Consider the following 19839-nt stretch of genomic DNA (forward strand, 5'->3'; position numbering starts at 1 on the left):
TATGCTATTATATGCATCCAGGCTTCTTTTTCTTTGATTTGTCATCCAGAACGAAGCATTCCAGTAAAAGCAGTTTCTGAAAGTCATAAAAGTTCATTTATATGGATTTTACAATCAAAATAGTACCTGAAAAAGTTTTTTTTTAATCAATAGCTTTTAAAAAATTCACAGAGAAATAATGAAGTGAAACACTATGTTGGCCTAGTAAATTTATGCTATCCAAGTGGGCTTTTTGGATTGTAATGAAAGTTTGTTGCTGTTTACACAACAAATGTTTCTGTAATTTAAGCAGAAATAAAACATAAAATCAGGTATCAAAATAACACGAAAGTGTTTTTAATGTTGAATGTTTAACAAAAAAGTGTCCATCATACCTTTCTCAACCTTTTTTTAATCCCTTTCTTTAATTTAATTCCCTCTTGTTTGTTATTATGCTAAGAAACCTTCAGCAGAGTTAAAAGACATCTATGGAAGAGTTTCTTTCTGCTGTGACTGAACAAGTCAGCAGTTTACATGAAACAGGAAGTTTAAACCAAAGCTGTTAACAACAGGACAGCTGCAAACCACCAAAGTAATCCACGCCAGCAGTCTTGCCTTTTTTTCATGTGACCCATAGCTTAATGAAATTCAGAAACAGGAATTAAACACAGATTTAGAACCACATGTTCTGATGCTTCTGCACAGTACGTCATAGAAACTGAATCTCCCATTCCTTAACTGTCAACACAGAGGAACTAATACCCATTGCCTTTTCTTGTAGTTCTGTTTCCAAGGTCTTCTCACAAAATGATTGCAACCTTCTGAAGGAAAACAGAATAATTTGACTTTACCATGTTTAAAACATCTGTTCAGCCATTTTCAGTAGCTGTTTTACCCTTAAAGAGTTACTTTAAGATGGAGCCTATCCCTGCAGTAACAGAGTTCAATGTGGAATACCAGTCTATTGCAGGTCACACACGTGCACTCACATAGACACACAGCGGGCAATTTAGATATACTAGATAACTGAAGACAGCATGCCTGTATAATTTAGAGGAAACTGGAGTATCCAGAGACATCTCACAGTGGAAAGATTGTTTTTTTTTTTATCTAGAAAATGTAAAATGATGTACTTTCTTAGGTGAGTCTAATCAGGTTGCTCTTCTAATTTGAACGGATCTGGCAAAAACTAATAAGATAGCTTTATTGGCCATATACAATTTGTTATATTGGGAATTTGTCTTGTCACATACCCCAACTTGCTCTCCATGAGACACACAGACAGGGAAAGAAGCTTGGGGTCAGAACGTGGGGGCAGCCATTTATATGGTGCCCCTGGTGCAGTTGGGGCTAAGGGCCTTGCTCAGAGGCCCAACGGAGTAGGATTTCTCTGTCAGCCGCGGAACACGAACCATCAACCTTCCAGCCACAGGCGCAGATCCTTAGACACAGAGCCACTGCACCGTCCAATGTGATACACTCTTCCCTTGTTTGTTCAGAGCTTGGGGATTCAGGGAAATGAAAAAGTCATTAATAATGTGCACCGTTTCATCCCAATGTGCTCTATTTTTTGTGTCTTTTTCTTGTTTACATTATTGTGCAGACACAGATCTATCCCTGTTTTGCAGGGTATTCCCACAGTAGATAAAGGAATTGTACTTTAAGTTGGGTACATTTATCCAGGTTTAAATTTTCTCTCACACATCTTCGGTCATACTGTACTGGCATCAGTAAGTGGTGATTCCTATAAAAAAACAGCAAATGATTGTTACAGAGAATTGATCTTTGCCTTGATAAAAAATATTAGTAGGTATTGCATGGAGAATTAAGATTAGAAAACAACTGTAACTGAAAGTGGTAAAATGCTGTTGGTGACCATCTTTTTCTTTCAAGAATGTGATGTGTTAAATCCTTAACCATATATAAAAAGGCTCCTTTTTGATCTTTTAATTGCTCTTATTGAACATGCGCACTTTTTAATCAGTGTCGAAATCTGCTATAGTAATCTCTTCATTAGCTGACTGAGGGAATTTTGCTGTTAAAAGGATTTCATTATCCAACCTTTAGACTAATGTTTGGCTGTTTCCTAGTAGCTCGTGTCTTCCTTTCGTGAGTACAGACTGTATCAGTCAGCACTTTACAGGGAACTTTACTGTAGGCGTTCCCCAGATAAGAATCCACATTTTAAGCCCAAGGGCTTGCTTACTGTGTGTTTTTGATCATGACAATAGTGAAAGTGCATTTCAGGTTTAGATTCCTGGTAGCAAGGTTTTCAATTTAATAGTTAATAAATTATAAGAGATATTGTTGAGTTTCAGTTTAGTTAAATTTTGTTAGGCCAAACATCTCTTTCATTTTAGATTCTTTTGGAAGAACAATATTTTTAATAAACAAATGGACAGGCCTCTGCCTTAGGTTTGAATAACTACGGGCAGATGAGACAAAAATGAAAACTGTCAAACTCATCAATCCATTGATCACACACTTTGGGAATAGGGGGTTTTGTCATCCTGGAGGGAACGAAATGCTGCAAAATGGAGTGAAGATGATCATTTAGTACCACTAAATAGCAATTAGCTTTGCTTTTGCCTTGTAAGGGAATGAGTGCACACAAGCCATGCTAGCAAAAAGTGTCCCCAAACATTATGGGACCACCAGAATCCTTTACTATCAGAACTAAGCACTCAGGGCTGGGTTTGGAATAAAGAGAAATAGAGAATCTGTTCTGTGGAGGATGTCAAGTATGTAAAAATTTTATTGGCCATAAAAGGCCATAATATTATTTCTTGAAAACTCTTTAATGCACATTATCCTTTCAGAGAAATGCATGATGATGACGTCATAACACAAAACATGTGAATGAAAGATTATTGTGCAGACTCAAAGCAATCTTTGTGCCATAGCTCTGAATAATAGGGTGTCAGATGAAATCCTATTGCGTGGGAAGACAACGTAGAAATATTGTATGCATCTCTGTGCTTTAGCTTCTGATTTTATACAGTATACTGAAATTATATTTAGTTTCTCACTTGGCTCAACTAGTAAAGGCATAGGCTATGAATGTAGATTGGGCTTCATGTTCAATGTAACGAACAGTTCTTTCCGGACCCTATGCGGACGACACAGTCCGACGGAATGGGGGAACACTAGGGAAAAGTCATGCAGGAAAACGGGGCTGAAGACAAGGGGGCGTGTCCAAGGTGCGCTGGTGCACGGGGGAGGCGTGGCGTGGCCGAGGCGAACAATCCCAAAGAGTAATCCATAGAGTATCCAAAACATGAAGGTAAGTCCAAAACCAGGAGATCCATCAGAGGAAGGAATTAAAAACCACGAAGGCCGGGTCGGAACCGGCGGACGGGGAACAGGAACGGGAACAGAGGTTAAAACCTTAACGGGACCAGGCGCTTCCTGGTCCCGGACTCGCATGATATGGAAATCAGATGCGGAGCCCGGATGAGCGTCAGCGCCTGGCTTTTAAGGTGGGCTGGGAATAGGGAACAGGTGCAGAGAATAAAGTCTTAGTGAAAGGGCTGGAGCACCCTTAAGGAGGGGGGACTATAATCGTGACATTCAAGACATCACAGGTTAAATTATGAGTCATGTCACTAGGTAGTTTGGAGCTAAATTAACCAGGAGGCAATGCACACTTGACTTAGAACCCCTGGGGATAGGACTGGCGATATTCTCTCCAGGGCTTTCTTAGCTCTGAGTGAAACAGCTCCCCCTGTTTATTCATGTGCTCCTGCAGGCTTGCAATGGTGTAAGTGAGGGACTACCCCACTGACAGCCCACTGAGTTCAGAACTTCCATTTCATCTCAGCAGAGCTTCCTAATTAATTTCATAATGGGTGGACAAATTGGGGAATGCTATCTGTATCTCATATATCCAATTTGGAACATAATTGCAGTTCATGATTGGATGTACATATGATACAAAATTAAGAACATGAGGACATAACAGGTGATTCTAACTTTATAAAAAAATATGGAATCCTGAATATTCCAATTTTATTATCATTTTGAAAAGAGCAGTTGTGAATATCTCACCTCTGATATCTTAAATGAATTTTTAAGAACAGCATTTAGTGAACTTTGCACTATTTAGTGAATTCTAAAGAACAAGAGTTTTGTACGTTTTCCATTCAGTTATTTGAAAGGGTTAAAATGTCCTGAGTCACTTTTTTCCTGTGTGGGATTGTTTCCTTTATTTCAGTAATTCTCCTTAAAGCATTTAACAGCTTGTTTTGTTGTGAAGAACTTAGGCGTGTCCACTCTGAAAGACTATTTTAGTTTCCCAGCCTTCTGCTTTTTAAACCAAGCTAGTGATCCTAATGCTCAGTGGAATTAGGAGTGAGATATATTTCCTTGCAGCTGCTTTCCTCTTTGTTATAGAGATTTGGGTGAACTAGTCCTTGGTAAGAGTGAAAAAGGTTAATTGCTTGGTCAATATTTGGTCAACACACTGAAACCAGCTGTTTGCTTTAAGAGGGTAATTTCAGCTCTATTAAAAACATACTTGGAAATGTTTTTTTTTACTGTTCACACAAGCAATTACTCACATGCTATCCATCTAAGAAATCAATAAATTCAGCAAATGACATTTTTTATGTCAAACAGCCAGAAATGAACAAGCTGAATGACCCAGTGAAAAAGATTGGGAGAATATTAAACGAGTCAAGCTAGTGTGCTTTTGGGTGAACCCTATATTCTAAATCCAGCAGGAATGTTTTATCTATTCTATAGGTTGTTTACATAAACAAAGGATAGTGCACCTTTGTTGAGAAACTTGAATTATATAATACAAGCTTACATCATCCATAAACTCTTCCAAGGTGATATAGAAAAGAATGTTGTCAGGTTAATTATTTTAATTGCAAAAGTCACACTTTTCAAGGAATTATGGGTTAATTCCTTACATTATGGGTCCAACTCTGAACATGATTTATGTGCTTAAAGACCTTGATAATTTATAACTTATCAAGTTGCCCTGTAGCTGTGATATCATTCCAGACATAAACCTTGATTCTATACAAACCAAAAAACAACAGAGAAATAACAAAAAGTAACAACTACTTTTTGTAATTGCAGCCTAAATCAATATTATACAGTAGTTTAATACTGTTAACGTTGATATAACTAAATACACTGAATAAGCATATCCCAAAGAATTTTCTTTTGATTTTAATCTGTGATTTTATGCAACACTGCCTACAATACTATAGATTGAAAGACCAGTACAATCGGTGTAAGAAATGCATATTTATGGGATAGACCATTTTCTATTTAACAACATAAGAAGCACTGTGCAAAGAGACTTTCAGACTGTAAATTCGTTTGGGTTTTAAAAAAATGACAAGAATATATTTCTTAAATTTACTGACCACAAAATGAACAGCAACCACAAAAAGACGAGGATTAACACAGCCACACTATCTGAACCATTTGACAGTGGTATTAGGACAAGATTATTTTGTAATGAGTTTAAAACTTTTCCAAAGACAGAATACCTATATCACTATCATTCCTTTTCAAATACAGGGTGCCATTAAACTCGAGAAGTAGAAAAGGCTTATACTGTATAAGTAATCTTAGATTATTATAACTACTCTTTTATTAGACACATACACCTAACTTGTATCTATCTGAGTAGTGTGCATGTTGTGTACAGAGACGCTAGGGCAAGTTTAGTCAAAAAGTCACAAGAATAGTGCCTCAAAATAGTGGTGAGATGTGCACCTGAACAGTAGGGTAGGTTATGGTGATGTAGTATTTTTCCTCCATCCGTTTTCTAATCCCATCGTGCAATTCAGGGTTGCAGGGAAACTGAAGCCTATGCCAGCAAGCAATGATCACAAGGCGGGATACACCATGGATGTGATGCCTATCCATCAAAGGGCAGACACACAGACACAAACACAGACATGTACACAGAAATTGGAGCACCCAAAGGTAACCCACACGAACACAGGGGGAACATATAAACTCCATGTGGATAGCACCTGAGCTCCAGGCAGCAATGCTAATCTTTGCACCGCTGTGCCACCAGTACTTTTCATCTACAATTTTATATGTACCAACAGCAAGGAAACATTAGATTACACAAAGCCTAATGTAATCAATGCTATTGATTGAGTTTGAGGGGGTTCATTTTGCTGCAGAGCTTTTTGTGGTTAAATAATGTGTAAAATCACACACACCATTAGCAGCTCCAGAGCTGAGTGTGAGTTAAAACACAGGTGTATAATCGGTATGAGGAAAAAAATCGGGTTTATGAAAAACCAGTGTTCTGCATTTTATAGATATACGCTATTGTTCAAAATCAATTACAGCTCTCCAAGAGTCTGCTAATTAGTTGCTGCTTTATTACAGAGTGAATGGATCATCCCACAGGAACTATTCATTTACTTGGAATAAATTATACTCAGTTTTAATAACTCTCATTTCTTTGTGAGCATACATAATAGACCTGTCTGTTTACATTCAGACAGGCTCCTTTCAAATGTGCAGTCTTCTTTTAAATCCACAAGCAGAAGTTAATAGACACTGAAGGTGTAAACAATACTTTGAGCTGTATACCGGACATAGCCAAATGAATCACATTACTTTTGCTTGGGCTGGTCCGTACATTTTCAACATCTAATATTACTGGACATAGCAAAATGAACCATATTACTGTTGCCTGAGCTTGTCCCTGGATCTTAAATGTATTATTTTACTTGTCTTAGGAAGTGCAGCCCTTTAAAATACCAGTTAATGAGATTGAGTTCCCTGTTTATTATTGTTACAGTATCTTTTTTAAATACACAGGAAACTGGTGTACAAAAAGGATGTAAGACCTTTAATCACACTGGTCTTCAGGCCATACAGTAAGGATGTTATTTACCCCAGAAGATTAATTTTTATTCAAGGACAGAAATGATCTACAAACATTTAACTCCAGCCTTCAAAAGGCAATTTCTTTTGTCTGAAAATGTGGTCAAATAAGTGTGAAAAGGGAAAACATAGTGACTTAAGAAATCACTGTGCCACCTATTAATTATGAAATAAAGCATTCTTCTGTTTTCAATAAATACATTTTCCAGTACAGGGCCACAGTGAGCTCAAGCCTAACCTGGCAGACAATGGGCTCAAAGCAGGATACTGTCTAGATAGGATGTCCATCCATTCCATGGCAGAGCACACATACTCCCACTCATACAGGGAGCGATTCCTAGACAACAGCTAACCCTAGACAGCGTGTCTTTGGACTGTAGGAGGAATCCAGGGAACTTGGCAGAAACCCACATGGTCATGGAAAACTCCATGCAGAGGGTCCGCAAGGCCAAGCCCAAGCCCAGGACCCAAGAGCTGTGAGACAGTTTTAAAATCATTTAAAATCAACAAAAACATGAGTAGTGTCACATCATGGAAGAACACTGCTCTTCTCCCTTCACCATTAAATCTCCGGCATATCACTACAGAGCTTGAAGTGTGTCAAAAAATGAATGGGTCAATAAGTGCTGGTTGGACAAGCCTTGTATTTTTCTCTGTGTGGGTAAAGGGCTTGATGCTGTGAGCTGAGACACAATTGGTGATTGCAGAAGGACAGAGTATTGGCTGCACAGTGTCATTAAACCATGTATAAAATATTGGTGTAATTCTAGTCAACAGTTCATATAGTACTAAATATTCTGGGGAAATCCTTATTTTGATGTGCATATTAACAGAAGAACCTATACAGAACAATAACTGGGAAAATGGCAGAAGCTATATCATGTTGTACAAGGGTGTTTCTTTCTGACTTTTCATTGTTGATTATCTAGGATGAAGTAGTGTCTCCTTCTTGTCTTTTTAGATGGCGTACTCCTTTCCCAGTTGAATAGTCGTATGGTTTTGAGACGTTGTGTATCTTAAGGGAGGCTTAGGGGATCGTAAGATAATAATACTGCACAGGAAGGAAGAAAATCCCTGGCACCAGTTTATGTTTCCTTGAGGTGGCTGCAGTAGATTACCAGCTGTCCTCACTGATAACACAACATTCTACATTTATCAATCTGTTTTTTAAATGTTTCTTCAATGGATGCATGACAGTGCATTTATTTTCAAATTTTCTGTATTCCTTGTAAGGTTTTAGAGCAGACTACTGTGCAGTTCTCCGTAGTGATTAAATGCTTACTATCCTGAAAAAACTACCTGCAAGGTCAATGGGAATGACTATTTGTATGATAATTGAATAGATTACATATAGTTCTGCAGTATTGTATAATGCATGGTTATTTTTTTCTTCATGATTTTACCACAGTTCTCAAATGATAGGACATAGACTTACTGAACCCTTGTTTGTGCGTGTCACATCATAGATATTTAGATATCTATGCTTATATAATGAGACCATGGTAGTGGAAGAATGCATGTCAAAAGCTATAATACATAATACATAGACTTAGATTTGCAACCATATGCAAATGTCTTCAGTTGAGATATGATTGCCACAATGCTATTAACCTTTGGCTTTCTGAGATTTGTCAGCAGTCACATCAGCATTATCATCAAAAGTCACTGGCCTGCAATTTGCTGATGTGTTTCAGCAAAGAGGTTGTAAAAGTCATTTATGATGTGCAGTAAACCATGCACAGTTGTGTAATGGGAGAGAACAGTGAGAGCTGTAGAAGCTCCCTTTAAGTAAGAGGTGCTGCATATAAATGGGCAGTTTCAACACACATTGATCAGCAGTTTAATCAGTAGCTAATTTAAACACACTGTAACTTACCATTATAAAAATATTGTCTTATGTCTATTATGATTGTACCTATTGTCATGCATTTCATCGTCATTTAAATGGCTTTATATATAAATCAATATAAACTGATTCTATCAGAATGAAATTGCTTTTTAAAAATTCTTGTTAAATTGGAAGGCAAGAGGACACACTGCAGTTTAGGTTCAACCATCAGCAGAAAAAAGAGATTGACTATGCATTAAACTGTGAAGCAAATGCCAAATGAGTTCCATCTGAGTTCCATCTTGGCATGCTGTGATAAAATATCCTGTAATTACTAAAAAGAAATATTTTCATGCACTAGTATTGCACCTGACAAAAACATACAACAAACTAGCAATTAATTTTCCCTGAAATGGATATGAAAATGATTATACTGATGCAAATGTTTGTAAGATTGTACAAATACTTTTGTGGATGATTATTAATTGTAATTTCAAAACTTGTTGCATAACAGTTATTGTCTAAATAAACACTGGACACTGGAATAAACACTGGAACTAAGAAGTACCATGAGAGTAGTGTTCTGTTTAGCTGCAGAATGATGTTCTACTGAGTACGTTAACTGGCTTGGCTCACTGTAAATGTAATAGGCAATTTTAGCTTTACAGGGGACTTGCTTTTTTTATTAATGTTGTTCTTCAATTACAAAGCCCTGCAGGCTGGCCATACAGCACTTAGGTGCACATATAACAGCTATACTTAATCTCCCTCATTCTTTTCAGTGCTGCCTGGTTAGTTATTAAAACCTAATGATTAATTAAAGATTAATTTTTAACCCACAGCACATGTTGATACTTTAACCTGCTAATTAAATATAGCAATGTGTTCAGCTGTGAGGAGAGCCACAGAGTATTGTGAACAAGTACTAATGAATAAAAATGTGCTTGTCATAGTAACCTTCCCAGTGTTATTCCAGTCTTGATTAAAGGCTGTTTACTTAAGTTTAGTACGGTCAGAACATAACATAAATGTTTGGATGTGAGGAATCTTTAAGTGTATGTTCAGCAAAGCATATCTTCTCTTTTCAGGCGGTAATGCAGACAGAGAAGGCCACAGGTAAAGAAGTGTATACAAATGGGAGTGCTGATTCCAGTCTCATGAATGGCAAAGAAATGAACAAGATGCGTCTGGTGCAGTTTGAGAAAAACCCTGCACAGCCTCTGGTAATAAGTTGTCTCATTGCCTTTAAAATTAAATACTGAAACACACCCAAAAAATCCTGTTCATTTTTTGTAGTTTGTTACAATCTCCTGACAAGAGCATGTGTACCTTTTGAAAAATATGGATGCTAAAAGGAAAAAAAAACAGGTTGGTTTATTTAGTTACCAAGGCCTGCATTGCATTATCAACTGGCTTAAGATCTGTCTTTTAAAATGGCTTGTTTTAGGTGTTTATGAATTCAGTTCAAATAAGCACTCCCCAAATGAGCTACCTATATTATCACCTACTCATAGTCCAAAAACCACTATAGAAAAGTTTTGTCTAAAATCCAGGAATTATATTTGAGATGTGTTTTCTCCCCTGATTTGTTTCTTCAAGTCTTTGATGATAATAAGGTGGAAAGAGAGAAAATACTGGATTGTAGCTGTAATCCAGTGCTTTGCATGGTATGGGGGCTAGAGGGTATTCAACACTACAAAGTAAATAAAAATAAAAGAGCTCATTAAAAAAGTCACTTACTCTAAATCATAAAACCAAATGGAATTTATGGAATTGGATCTGTTACCATAAAGGTTTTTACACAGCAATGAATTTATCACAAATTTATGGACAGACAAAAAATATCCCCCCCAGTGTAACAAAATCAAAATTAAACTTAAAATGCCCGCAGGGATTCATCATGTATCATTCTAAAAGATTTATGGAACACTCCACTACTTCTTATTCAGTAGTCTGGGCCAAATCCTAATTAAGACAAAGTAAAGATCTGCTTTAAAAATACTTTGAGGATTGCTTTGGTGTCTTAACTTTCCTTGCCGAGAAAATGCAACTCTGGCTATGTGGGCGCAGTTATGGGAACCCCTCCTTTGATAGTTGAGCCAGGAAGCTGCAGGGGTGGAGGCAGGGGTACAAACGATGGTCTGTGACCCGCTCTAGAAATGTTATATTTCTGTACTGGAGAGCAGAAGTGCATGAGATCACAGTTTTGATCTTCTCCAGACCCTCAATTTAAAACTGCATTCAAAACAACAGATGCAAACTTAGTATGGCAATGAATATTTTCCCAGCGGTATTTTAGCAGTTTTTATATCTGAGTGTGTTTTTGCTTGGACTGTAGGGGGTCACTCTGAAATTAAATGAGAAGCAACGATGCACAGTGGCTAGAATACTTCATGGTGGAATGATACATAGACAAGGTACAGTTTCTATCTTATCATCTAAGGATTATTTACTAGTGAATGCTAGTCAACATATTGACATACTGTATTTCCCATTGGAACAAGTAAAGGTTTATTCCATGCTGAAAAGAGAAGAAAAGAAACACAACGTTTCAGCTGTTGACACATGAAGAAGGCTGCACAACTTTTCTTCTCTTTTCAGCATGGAGTAAACCTTTACTTGTTCCTTTGCAGCCTACGCATGCTGACGCAGCTAACTACTTGAACATCATATACCCCATTGGGCACGTTTGAATTAAAATCAAGCCGTATAATAAGATTTTACAGTATTAATGCACAGAAATCTACTCTCACAAAACAAAGCAACATGGAGGCAGCTTAAACAACCCCTATCTTTAGTATTCTTTATTATTCCTCTTTAGTATACCCTTAAGTTTAGTATCCACAGAAAGTAGAATCAGTGACCCAGTGTATTTTGTTATTTTTTTAACATAAACATGAATTGTCAATGCTACTTGCATACAAATTATAATAAACAGCAGTGGTTTCTGAAACAGCAGGCTTTTCACGTGGTGAACAACCCCTTTGGAAATTAAATAGTTCAAATTCTCTTCAATGTGCCCTGAGTTCTGCCTTGGTGCCAACTTCTCTTGAAACGGCAGGGGTATTACAAGGGTGTAATATCTTTGTCACAGTAACTTTGGGATGTTGGGAGCAGGAGTTAAAAAAATAAGCAAAAAAATCGTATCGACTTTACTGTGTAATAGGATTTTTAAATACCATAGAGTGCTTGAACAGGGTTTTGCGAAATCCATTCACATTTCTCTCAGACAGGCTATTTGTACTTCCCAGGTTCACTCCATGAGGGGGATGAGATTGCCGAGATAAATGGGAAGAGTGTAGCCTACCAGTCAGTGGATCAACTGCAAAAGATGCTGGTACATACAGGCTCCTCCACATTTTGTGATTATTGTAAATTGTGCTCTTATGCAAAAACACAAATGGCTGTCGTTCATAGTATAATGACTTGTTCTAAAAATAATAAAACCATGTAATTTGAAGCTATTGGAGCTATTGGACAAGTTTTGAAGTCTCGCTCTTCCATTATGAAAATTTATCTTTATAATATAGTCTGCAGTCACTTGAAGGAAAGAAGGAATCTGCCATTTCAGTGTTCCTTCGTTCTGTTAACCTGTCTTGACAATTTTGACTATAGAGAACTCCATGTATTAGAACTTAAATTTCAAAAGTTTGGTTTTCCTGCTACTTGGACCAGACATTTGTCAGCACTAAATAGCTCCTAATGCAATATTTCTTTCAATATTTTAAAATAGAATATCTGTTTTGATCCTACTTTACGTGGATGTCTATGAATTATCCAATATCTGTCTTTACAGAAAGACACAAATGGAATTGTTACCTTAAAGATTATCCCCAACCAACAAAGTCGTTCTCTTGCATTTGAGGTAAGCAATGTTCTTAATTTTGTGATTACTCTCAATTCAAGGTTTATCTAGGTATGCTTTTACATGTACAGTACAACAGATGTCAAGATATTGTATGTTTTTTATTTTTTAGATAGGACATACAGAAACAATGTATGTTTGACATCCATCACTTGTAAGATATTTGTTTTGGCTTACTATCAATAAAACTAAGTTTTTTGTTTTATCATCTTTAATTCTATAAATGATAACCTATTCTCATCCATTTTGATGGCCGGTCATGTTTGACAGGTTAGTAATAAAGAGTGTGAAGACATTCTGTGGCCACTACAGCTACAGCATTATATATTTGCAGAGATTTCACAAGATCACTTTCTCTTTGTACCTCTTATCATTTCTTCCCTTCGAACTGAAAGTACCAGAACCTTTATTTTAAACATAAAATAAGGACTTTAGTGTTTTAGAAACTTTAACTGTTTTAATTTCCAATTGTTCATGCTTTTCTTTTGTGTTTAATTAAGCAACAGCCATAAAAATACAAGTTTTCCATGTGCATGGCTGGAAGATCATTTATTTTCTGAGAGCTTTATGCATACCCCTGACTTTCCACACAGCAGGCAGAAAAGCCTAATAATAATCATGGGTCTCTTCATGCTGGCTCAGTTATTTATATGTATTCCTGTGCCAGCCTGTTTTGGACTATGAAGCATTTACAAAATATGGGGTGAGGCAGTGGATCATTTGTTTAAGCAACTGGAATTGTCAGGGGATAGTGGGTGTGGAACTGCAGGATGGAGGGAACTATACTTACTTTTGTGTAGGAAAAATAACTGCAGATTATTTTTGTATTTGTGTAATAGTTGATACTGTTTTCTGCTTTTGTTGTTCTGCTCTTCATGTTTTGAAGAAATCGCTTATTTTTTTAAACAACATTTGTTCTTTATCAGGCATGTCTTCTTCTTGCCCAATGAAAGGAACAGGTGACTATCCAATCATTAGAAGTCAGTAGGAGCTTGTAGATAATTACTGCGTCCTTTTAGAGCACTAACGCTTTTTAAACTTAAAAGAAAGTCTGCTTTCATTCTGCCATCTGCAGGTTATATAATTTACAGAATACTGTAGAGCCCTGATTAAGGATAAGCTGGTTTGTTCATTTGTGTGGTAGTAGAAGAAATGGTAGTCAAGTTGCTATAGAAGAAAATGTGAATTGCTGCTTATAAAATGCAGTTTTATAAGCATATGCCAGCATTTTTTCTGATTACGTTTTTATGTTAAAAAACTGAAGTAGGACTGTCTTGTGAGTATTACTGTTAGATTATTTTAAGATTGTTTATTGTTAAGAATTAAATCAAAACCAAGATAAAAATATATTTTATATGTATAATATTGTTTTACAATGTGTAATATTGCTATATAATATATAATATTGTTTGACTGGAATTTAAAGTTTTGGGCAAGTCTTATTTCTGGTTGCATGACAAATTCAAGATTCCTAACATTGCATTAAAAGATGGCAGTGTTTAAGTGTGAATACTACATTTGCCATTCCTTCATGTGTTCATCAACATCCAGGGATTAAACTAAATGCAGAACCACTACTACCTTTCTTCATTCCAATCCTAAATATTTTCTTCTCATACTCAAGCACTAACAGAGAACAAAAGAAAATTCCCAAGATGTAATATTTATTACTTTACTAATTCACTTATTATTTTACTAATTCACTTCACTAAAACGAATTGTGGTTTGTGAATGGTTATGCATTAGGAAGCACTTTAGGATCAATGCTACTCCAGGTTTTGAATTTGAGGTAGATGAGTAGGGTTAACAGAATAAAGCTCATTTTTACATTAACCTCAGAAATTCATCATCGGGCATATATGAATAAACAGTTATATTCATTAATATTTTAACCCATTTCTGTAGTATATTGACATAAGGCATATAATGTCTGGGTTTTGTGGGCTTTATCGGATCTTTCTTAAAAGCCTGGCAGTGCGTCTCCTTTCCTTTTTGCTTTTGGGGAATGCAGTCCTTGCCTATATTTTTGATTCACGTGGCAAACACTAGTTTTGTTCTTCTCCTAGATGTATGTGAGAGCTCAGTTTGACTATGATCCAGCGAAGGATGACCTCATTCCATGCAAGGAGGCTGGGCTAAAATTCAAAAGGGGTGACATCATTCAGATCATCAATAAACAGGATCCAAACTGGTGGCAGGGCAGGGTGGAGAGCTCAGATGTTGATTTTGCTGGTCTGATTCCCTCACTTGATCTACAGGAATGGTACGTTCCAATAAGACACTTCTTAGAAAAAAACAAGAAGCAGCAACAATGATTGGTTCACATAAATATTCAAGAAAAAAAATGTGAACAAAGGTACTCTTACAATTCTTTGTCTTCACACTGAAATGCCACAGGAAATACAGTGATAGAGCAATATTTTATTAAAAGGATTGTGAATATTATTTTTATTAAACTGACCCATAAGTAATATGAGTGTATTACAATTTAGCAAAGTTCTTTAAACTGTGTCATAATTACAGTAAATCCATGTAACTTATTCTTCAGTGTACTATAGGAAAATATGTTCATTTAAGTATTCATTATTGTATTTATTCATAACAAAAAACGCATCTTTGTGTATTCTGTTTTACCAGCATTCAATGGTATCCTGATTCTAATTTATAGTTTTTCTTTTATATAAACAAAATTTATTTTTCTTTTTCAAGTGCAATCAATGATAAGTACAGTATAAAATTACCTCTAACACTTCATCACCAGTAACTCACAAAATGTAGGCTGGAGTTATATTCCAAATTGTGTTGTGAAAAATCTTCTTAATAATGTACATATCTTAGAAATGAAAAAGTATGTCTGCAAGGCATGAATGCTTCTAATCCATGTTACATTTTGGTATATTAGTGGAACTATAGGGCGGCACAGTGGTGCAGTGATTAGCGTAGAGACCCCTGTTTCAATTCATGGGGTACTATCTGCTTGGAGGTTGTATTTCCCTACGGGATTAATAAAGTATTATCTATCTATCTATGTTCTCCCAGTGTTCACATGGGCTCCAGTTTTATCCCAAAGATATAGTGGTACGTTAATTGGCCTCTGGGAAAACAAGCCCAGGTATGAGTGTGTGTGTCTAATTGTGCCCTGCAATGAACTGGCATCCCATCCAGAGTGTATCCTACCTTGCACCTATTGCTTGCCAGGATAGGCTCTGGATCCCTTGCCTCTCTCTTTCGGATAAAATGATAAGCAGATGGGTGGATAGTGGAACAATACCCAGGGGACCCATTATCAAGTCAGAACCTTCATCTTTATATTCCTAGGCGAGTGGCGAGCAGAAGCACGTCTGGTGCAGAGGGGAACCAGTCTTGCAGCCCCTTTGGCAAGAAAAAGAAATGCAAAGACAAGTACCTGGCCAAGCACAGCTCAGGTAAGATACACCCTTATGCTCCCCCACCCCCAAAAATAAAAACTCACCATTATTAAACCAAAGAAACAAGTGATAGGTCTATTCCATGCTGAAAAGAGAAGAAAGAAAACACAGTGTTTCGGCCATGGAGCTTTCTTCAGACACCTGAAGAAGGCTCCCCGGCTGAAACGTTGTGTTTTCTTTCTTCTCTTTTCAGCATGGAATAAACCTATTACTTGTTCCTTTGCAGCCTACGCATGCTGACGCAGCTACCCACCTGAATTATTAAACCAAGGCACTGTCACATGAGAAAAGTGTGACAATAAAAATTCCTCAACAATTCTCAACGAATCCTGACTTTTATACAGAAAACAGAACCATTGTTTAACGTTCTTCAGAAGAGTGATTTAAATAAGAACAAAACAAAACCTAACTCCTACTTGGAGTCCTCTCTATACTTTAACATTATGTTTCCTGTGTTTCCCCAAAAAACAGCATTATCAGATAACAGAGAACTCCCATCTGGATTGTCTGTCTTTTTCTCAAAACCTGTAGCTGTTTTCCCGACAAGACCAACCCTCCTCTGGTTTACAGGGATCATCAGCTTGGTTTTGATTATCCTTGTGAGCACCTGTACTCAGTTGTTGGTCTGTCGGTAGCCATTTTATCTCAGTGACTGTTCTTGGTTACATTCGAGACAAAATGGCCAGCTCCTGTGGAAGCCTCCTAGGGACATCTCAGATGCATAGTCTACATAGGGATGTAGACACCCTCACAGTCACATCAACACATCCAAAATGACTAAATAGTGGAAAATTTATTCTGGTACAGTAATATACTGTATATACTATAGTACTCAGCTATGAATATCCTGCCTACTCAGTACATGCCAAAAATGCATTATTATAACAAAATAATAAACTTTATTTTATATAGCACCTTTAAAGGTGGCTTCTCAAAGCGCTTTACAGAATGACAACAACAATAAATAAAAAGAATACACAAGATAAAACACAATTACAGTACACAGAGGAGACTGTGGATGGTTGTACTAAGTATAGTAGGAGCAGAGGGGTAAAGAATGGAGTCAGTTAAGTAAAGGCTCTTCTAAAGAAGAAGGTTTTAAGTCTGGATTTGAAGGAGTTTAGAGAAGGTGACTCTCTGATATCCTTGGGAAGAGAGTTCCAGAGTTTGGGGGCATAACAGGAGAAGCCCTGTCACTTATAGAATGTAGATGGGCTTGGGGGACAGTTAGGAGACCAGAATCAGAAGAGCGAAGGTTGCGAGGTGGGGAGTAGGGCGATAATAGTTCAGACAGGTACTGAGGTGCCAAGCCATGCAGAGCCTTATAGGTGGAGCATGAGGATTTTAAAGTCCGCATGGAATTTGACAAGAAGCCAGTGCAGGGACTCCAGGATGGGAGTTATTATTCACATTCATTTAGCCAATTATTGCCCTTTTCAGTAAATACTGCAGTCCCACTTTATATGATGTAGAAATTTATAAACTTTTCATATGCTTCAAAACCTTTACAGAATACAGTGCTCTAAGCAGGGATGACTGTGATTTTATTGGGGTTTACATTTACACAATGCACTTCCTAGAAGGAAATTTTTGAAAAGATCTATCATGTAACATTAAAGCTGTGCATGATTAACATTAAAGTTCCTTAGCATATTGCCTAATTAGAGGTTTCATGTGCTTTTTTACTTGGATATGCCTACAATGCTGAAATAGTGAATTAGAGTTAGAGCCTTGCAGTGGGTTATTCTGGGGTTATGGTGGTGGTATTAAGGGACAGCTGGGGATTTGAAATAGAATATTATGGGAGCAGGCGGGAACAAAATAGTCCTGCGCAGAGCTCTAGCTTGAGCTTTTGAAGTGCTCTATTAATGGAGGTTTTGGACTATTGGAAGGTGAAACTCAAATCAGAACTAGGGTGTCCACACTGTAATTCAATATCTGAAGTTACCATGGCCTCAACATCAGTATTCTTAAGTGCACTAGACAGCGTTTTTTTGGAGTTTTCAAGATCAGTACTTTTAACAGATTTCCTTGAAGTCACTCTCTACTTGTGTGGATTATTAGTGCTTGGATGAATAAATTACCAATGTGAATTGGATCTTCATTTTTTGATTATTTTTTCAATGCCAGTTTTTGACCAACTAGATGTCATTTCCTATGAGGAGGTTGTGAAACTCCCCGCATTCAACAGAAAAACACTGGTTCTGATAGGTAAGTTCATGTACCACAGTGCACAGTTTTGGAGCAGCCAATGAGTTATATTCAAGAGATCAGACATGTGCTACTTACTGTGTGCAATAATCACGGAATTGCCTTTTGTAGTGTCAGACATGTTTCTTTACATAAACAATGCACTAAGAGAATCTAGGAGATAACTACACTGACCTGCTCCTTCTCCTCATTTTCAACCCTTTTTTAATTGGCCAATGCTTTACTGCAAGGGCTTGAAACCCAATATTACTGAGATTCTGTCCTAAAAGTTGCACGGCATTAAAGTTAAAAATTCACCAGGATGTCATAGTATTTAAAAATACTCACCGGAAGCTGACAAAGTTTAACACAGCAAGTAAAGTTACTTCTTTTACTATCTATTGTAAAGTAATAAAACTATCATTATTTTTATTAATTATTTTTACTGTTCTATTCAGGTGCTCCTGGAGTAGGACGAAGCCATATCAAAAGCACTTTACTTACTAAAAACCCTGAAAAATTTGCCTACCCCCCACCTCGTAAGTATTTTTTGAAATATCTGTCAATTTAATAAGTGCAAAGCTGAATGATGAGTTTCTAACTTTTAAATTATGAGTGGATGCAGAATGAAAAAAGAGCAGATTGTCTGTGTGTGATAATACAGAGTTGAAAAGATGTGCACACAAATTAATGATATTAATGGAAGAGCAATACATTTCCTGTTGAAGAATATCAAATTTAAAGACCTTGAGAGGATTTAAAAAACCTGTTCTAAAATACAAATGTTGTGTTGTATTCCACCAGTCATTTAAATTTGCCATTAGAAAATTAGTAGTTCATCCCATCATTTTGTATACAATTAGTTCTGATTGGAAACTCTAATCCCAAATAATCTTGTGACAAGTATGTCTTAGGGCTGTTTAAAAGCTTCAGACTCCATGAGTCATGCTAGCCTTGTCAGATGATATTTCAGCATTCTTACCATCTTACACTACATTCACATGTATGTTTTTGCTCTTTAGTGGTTATCATAGCTCTTACACCAGGTAAGAGCATAATCTTTCCTTAAGCAAATTTTCCCTTTCTGTTCTCTCCCAACTCTTAACCCTTTAGCTCAGAATATTCTCACTCTTTTTCCCTGTCATCTTTTATACTAGGCACAGGAGTGTGTCTCCTACCTACACTATCATCTGTTTCCCTGTCTTAAGGTTTTCCCGTTGAATACCTATCACAATTGAACATAATAGTGGACATAATGGTATTAAATCTAGCTCTGAATCACCTTATCTCTTTTTCAAATGCCGTTCCATCCCCAAAATACTACCCCTTTCAATTTAGGCCACTCCTCCAGCTCCAGTTGTTAGTGTGGATTGCTCTGCATAATGTTCCGCATGGTGTCTAATCTTAAATTTTCACTTATCTGGGGCAAGTAGATACAGTTACCTTGCCAAATAGCACCTCCCTTTTCCCGTCACAATGTCTCCATTCACTCTAGCTCACTCCTGTTTCTCATTAATGTACTGCTTTACTGGACCTAGACAAAGAGCCAACCCACCTGGGCAGTATCAGTGTCAACTAATCAGGACATCATTCATTATATAATCTCAAGATACCTTGCTGTTTGCCATGTCACAAAGACCTATTAGCTGGCCCACTTCAGCTCTCAGAATAACAGC

The 19839-nt window shown here is 36.9% G+C and overlaps 1 protein-coding gene across 1 annotated transcript in view; it reads left to right on the forward strand.

The window, feature by feature from the left end:
- The window catches only part of mpp1 (MAGUK p55 scaffold protein 1), a 29375-nt gene that overhangs the window by 5595 nt on the left and 3941 nt on the right, over nt 1–19839 (forward strand). Inside the window, exons 2-9 of the mRNA XM_088924970.1 lie at nt 9769–9903; nt 11019–11097; nt 11932–12017; nt 12477–12545; nt 14612–14808; nt 15864–15970; nt 18104–18184; nt 18622–18702. Of these exons, the coding sequence (XP_088781096.1) occupies nt 9769–9903; nt 11019–11097; nt 11932–12017; nt 12477–12545; nt 14612–14808; nt 15864–15970; nt 18104–18184; nt 18622–18702 (835 nt within the window). The remainder of the gene's footprint in view (nt 1–9768; nt 9904–11018; nt 11098–11931; nt 12018–12476; nt 12546–14611; nt 14809–15863; nt 15971–18103; nt 18185–18621; nt 18703–19839) is intronic.

This window comes from Atractosteus spatula, chromosome 9 (genome assembly GCF_055471065.1).
Source record: "Atractosteus spatula isolate fAtrSpa1 chromosome 9, fAtrSpa1.hap1, whole genome shotgun sequence".
Taxonomy (NCBI): Eukaryota; Metazoa; Chordata; class Actinopteri; order Semionotiformes; family Lepisosteidae; genus Atractosteus; species Atractosteus spatula.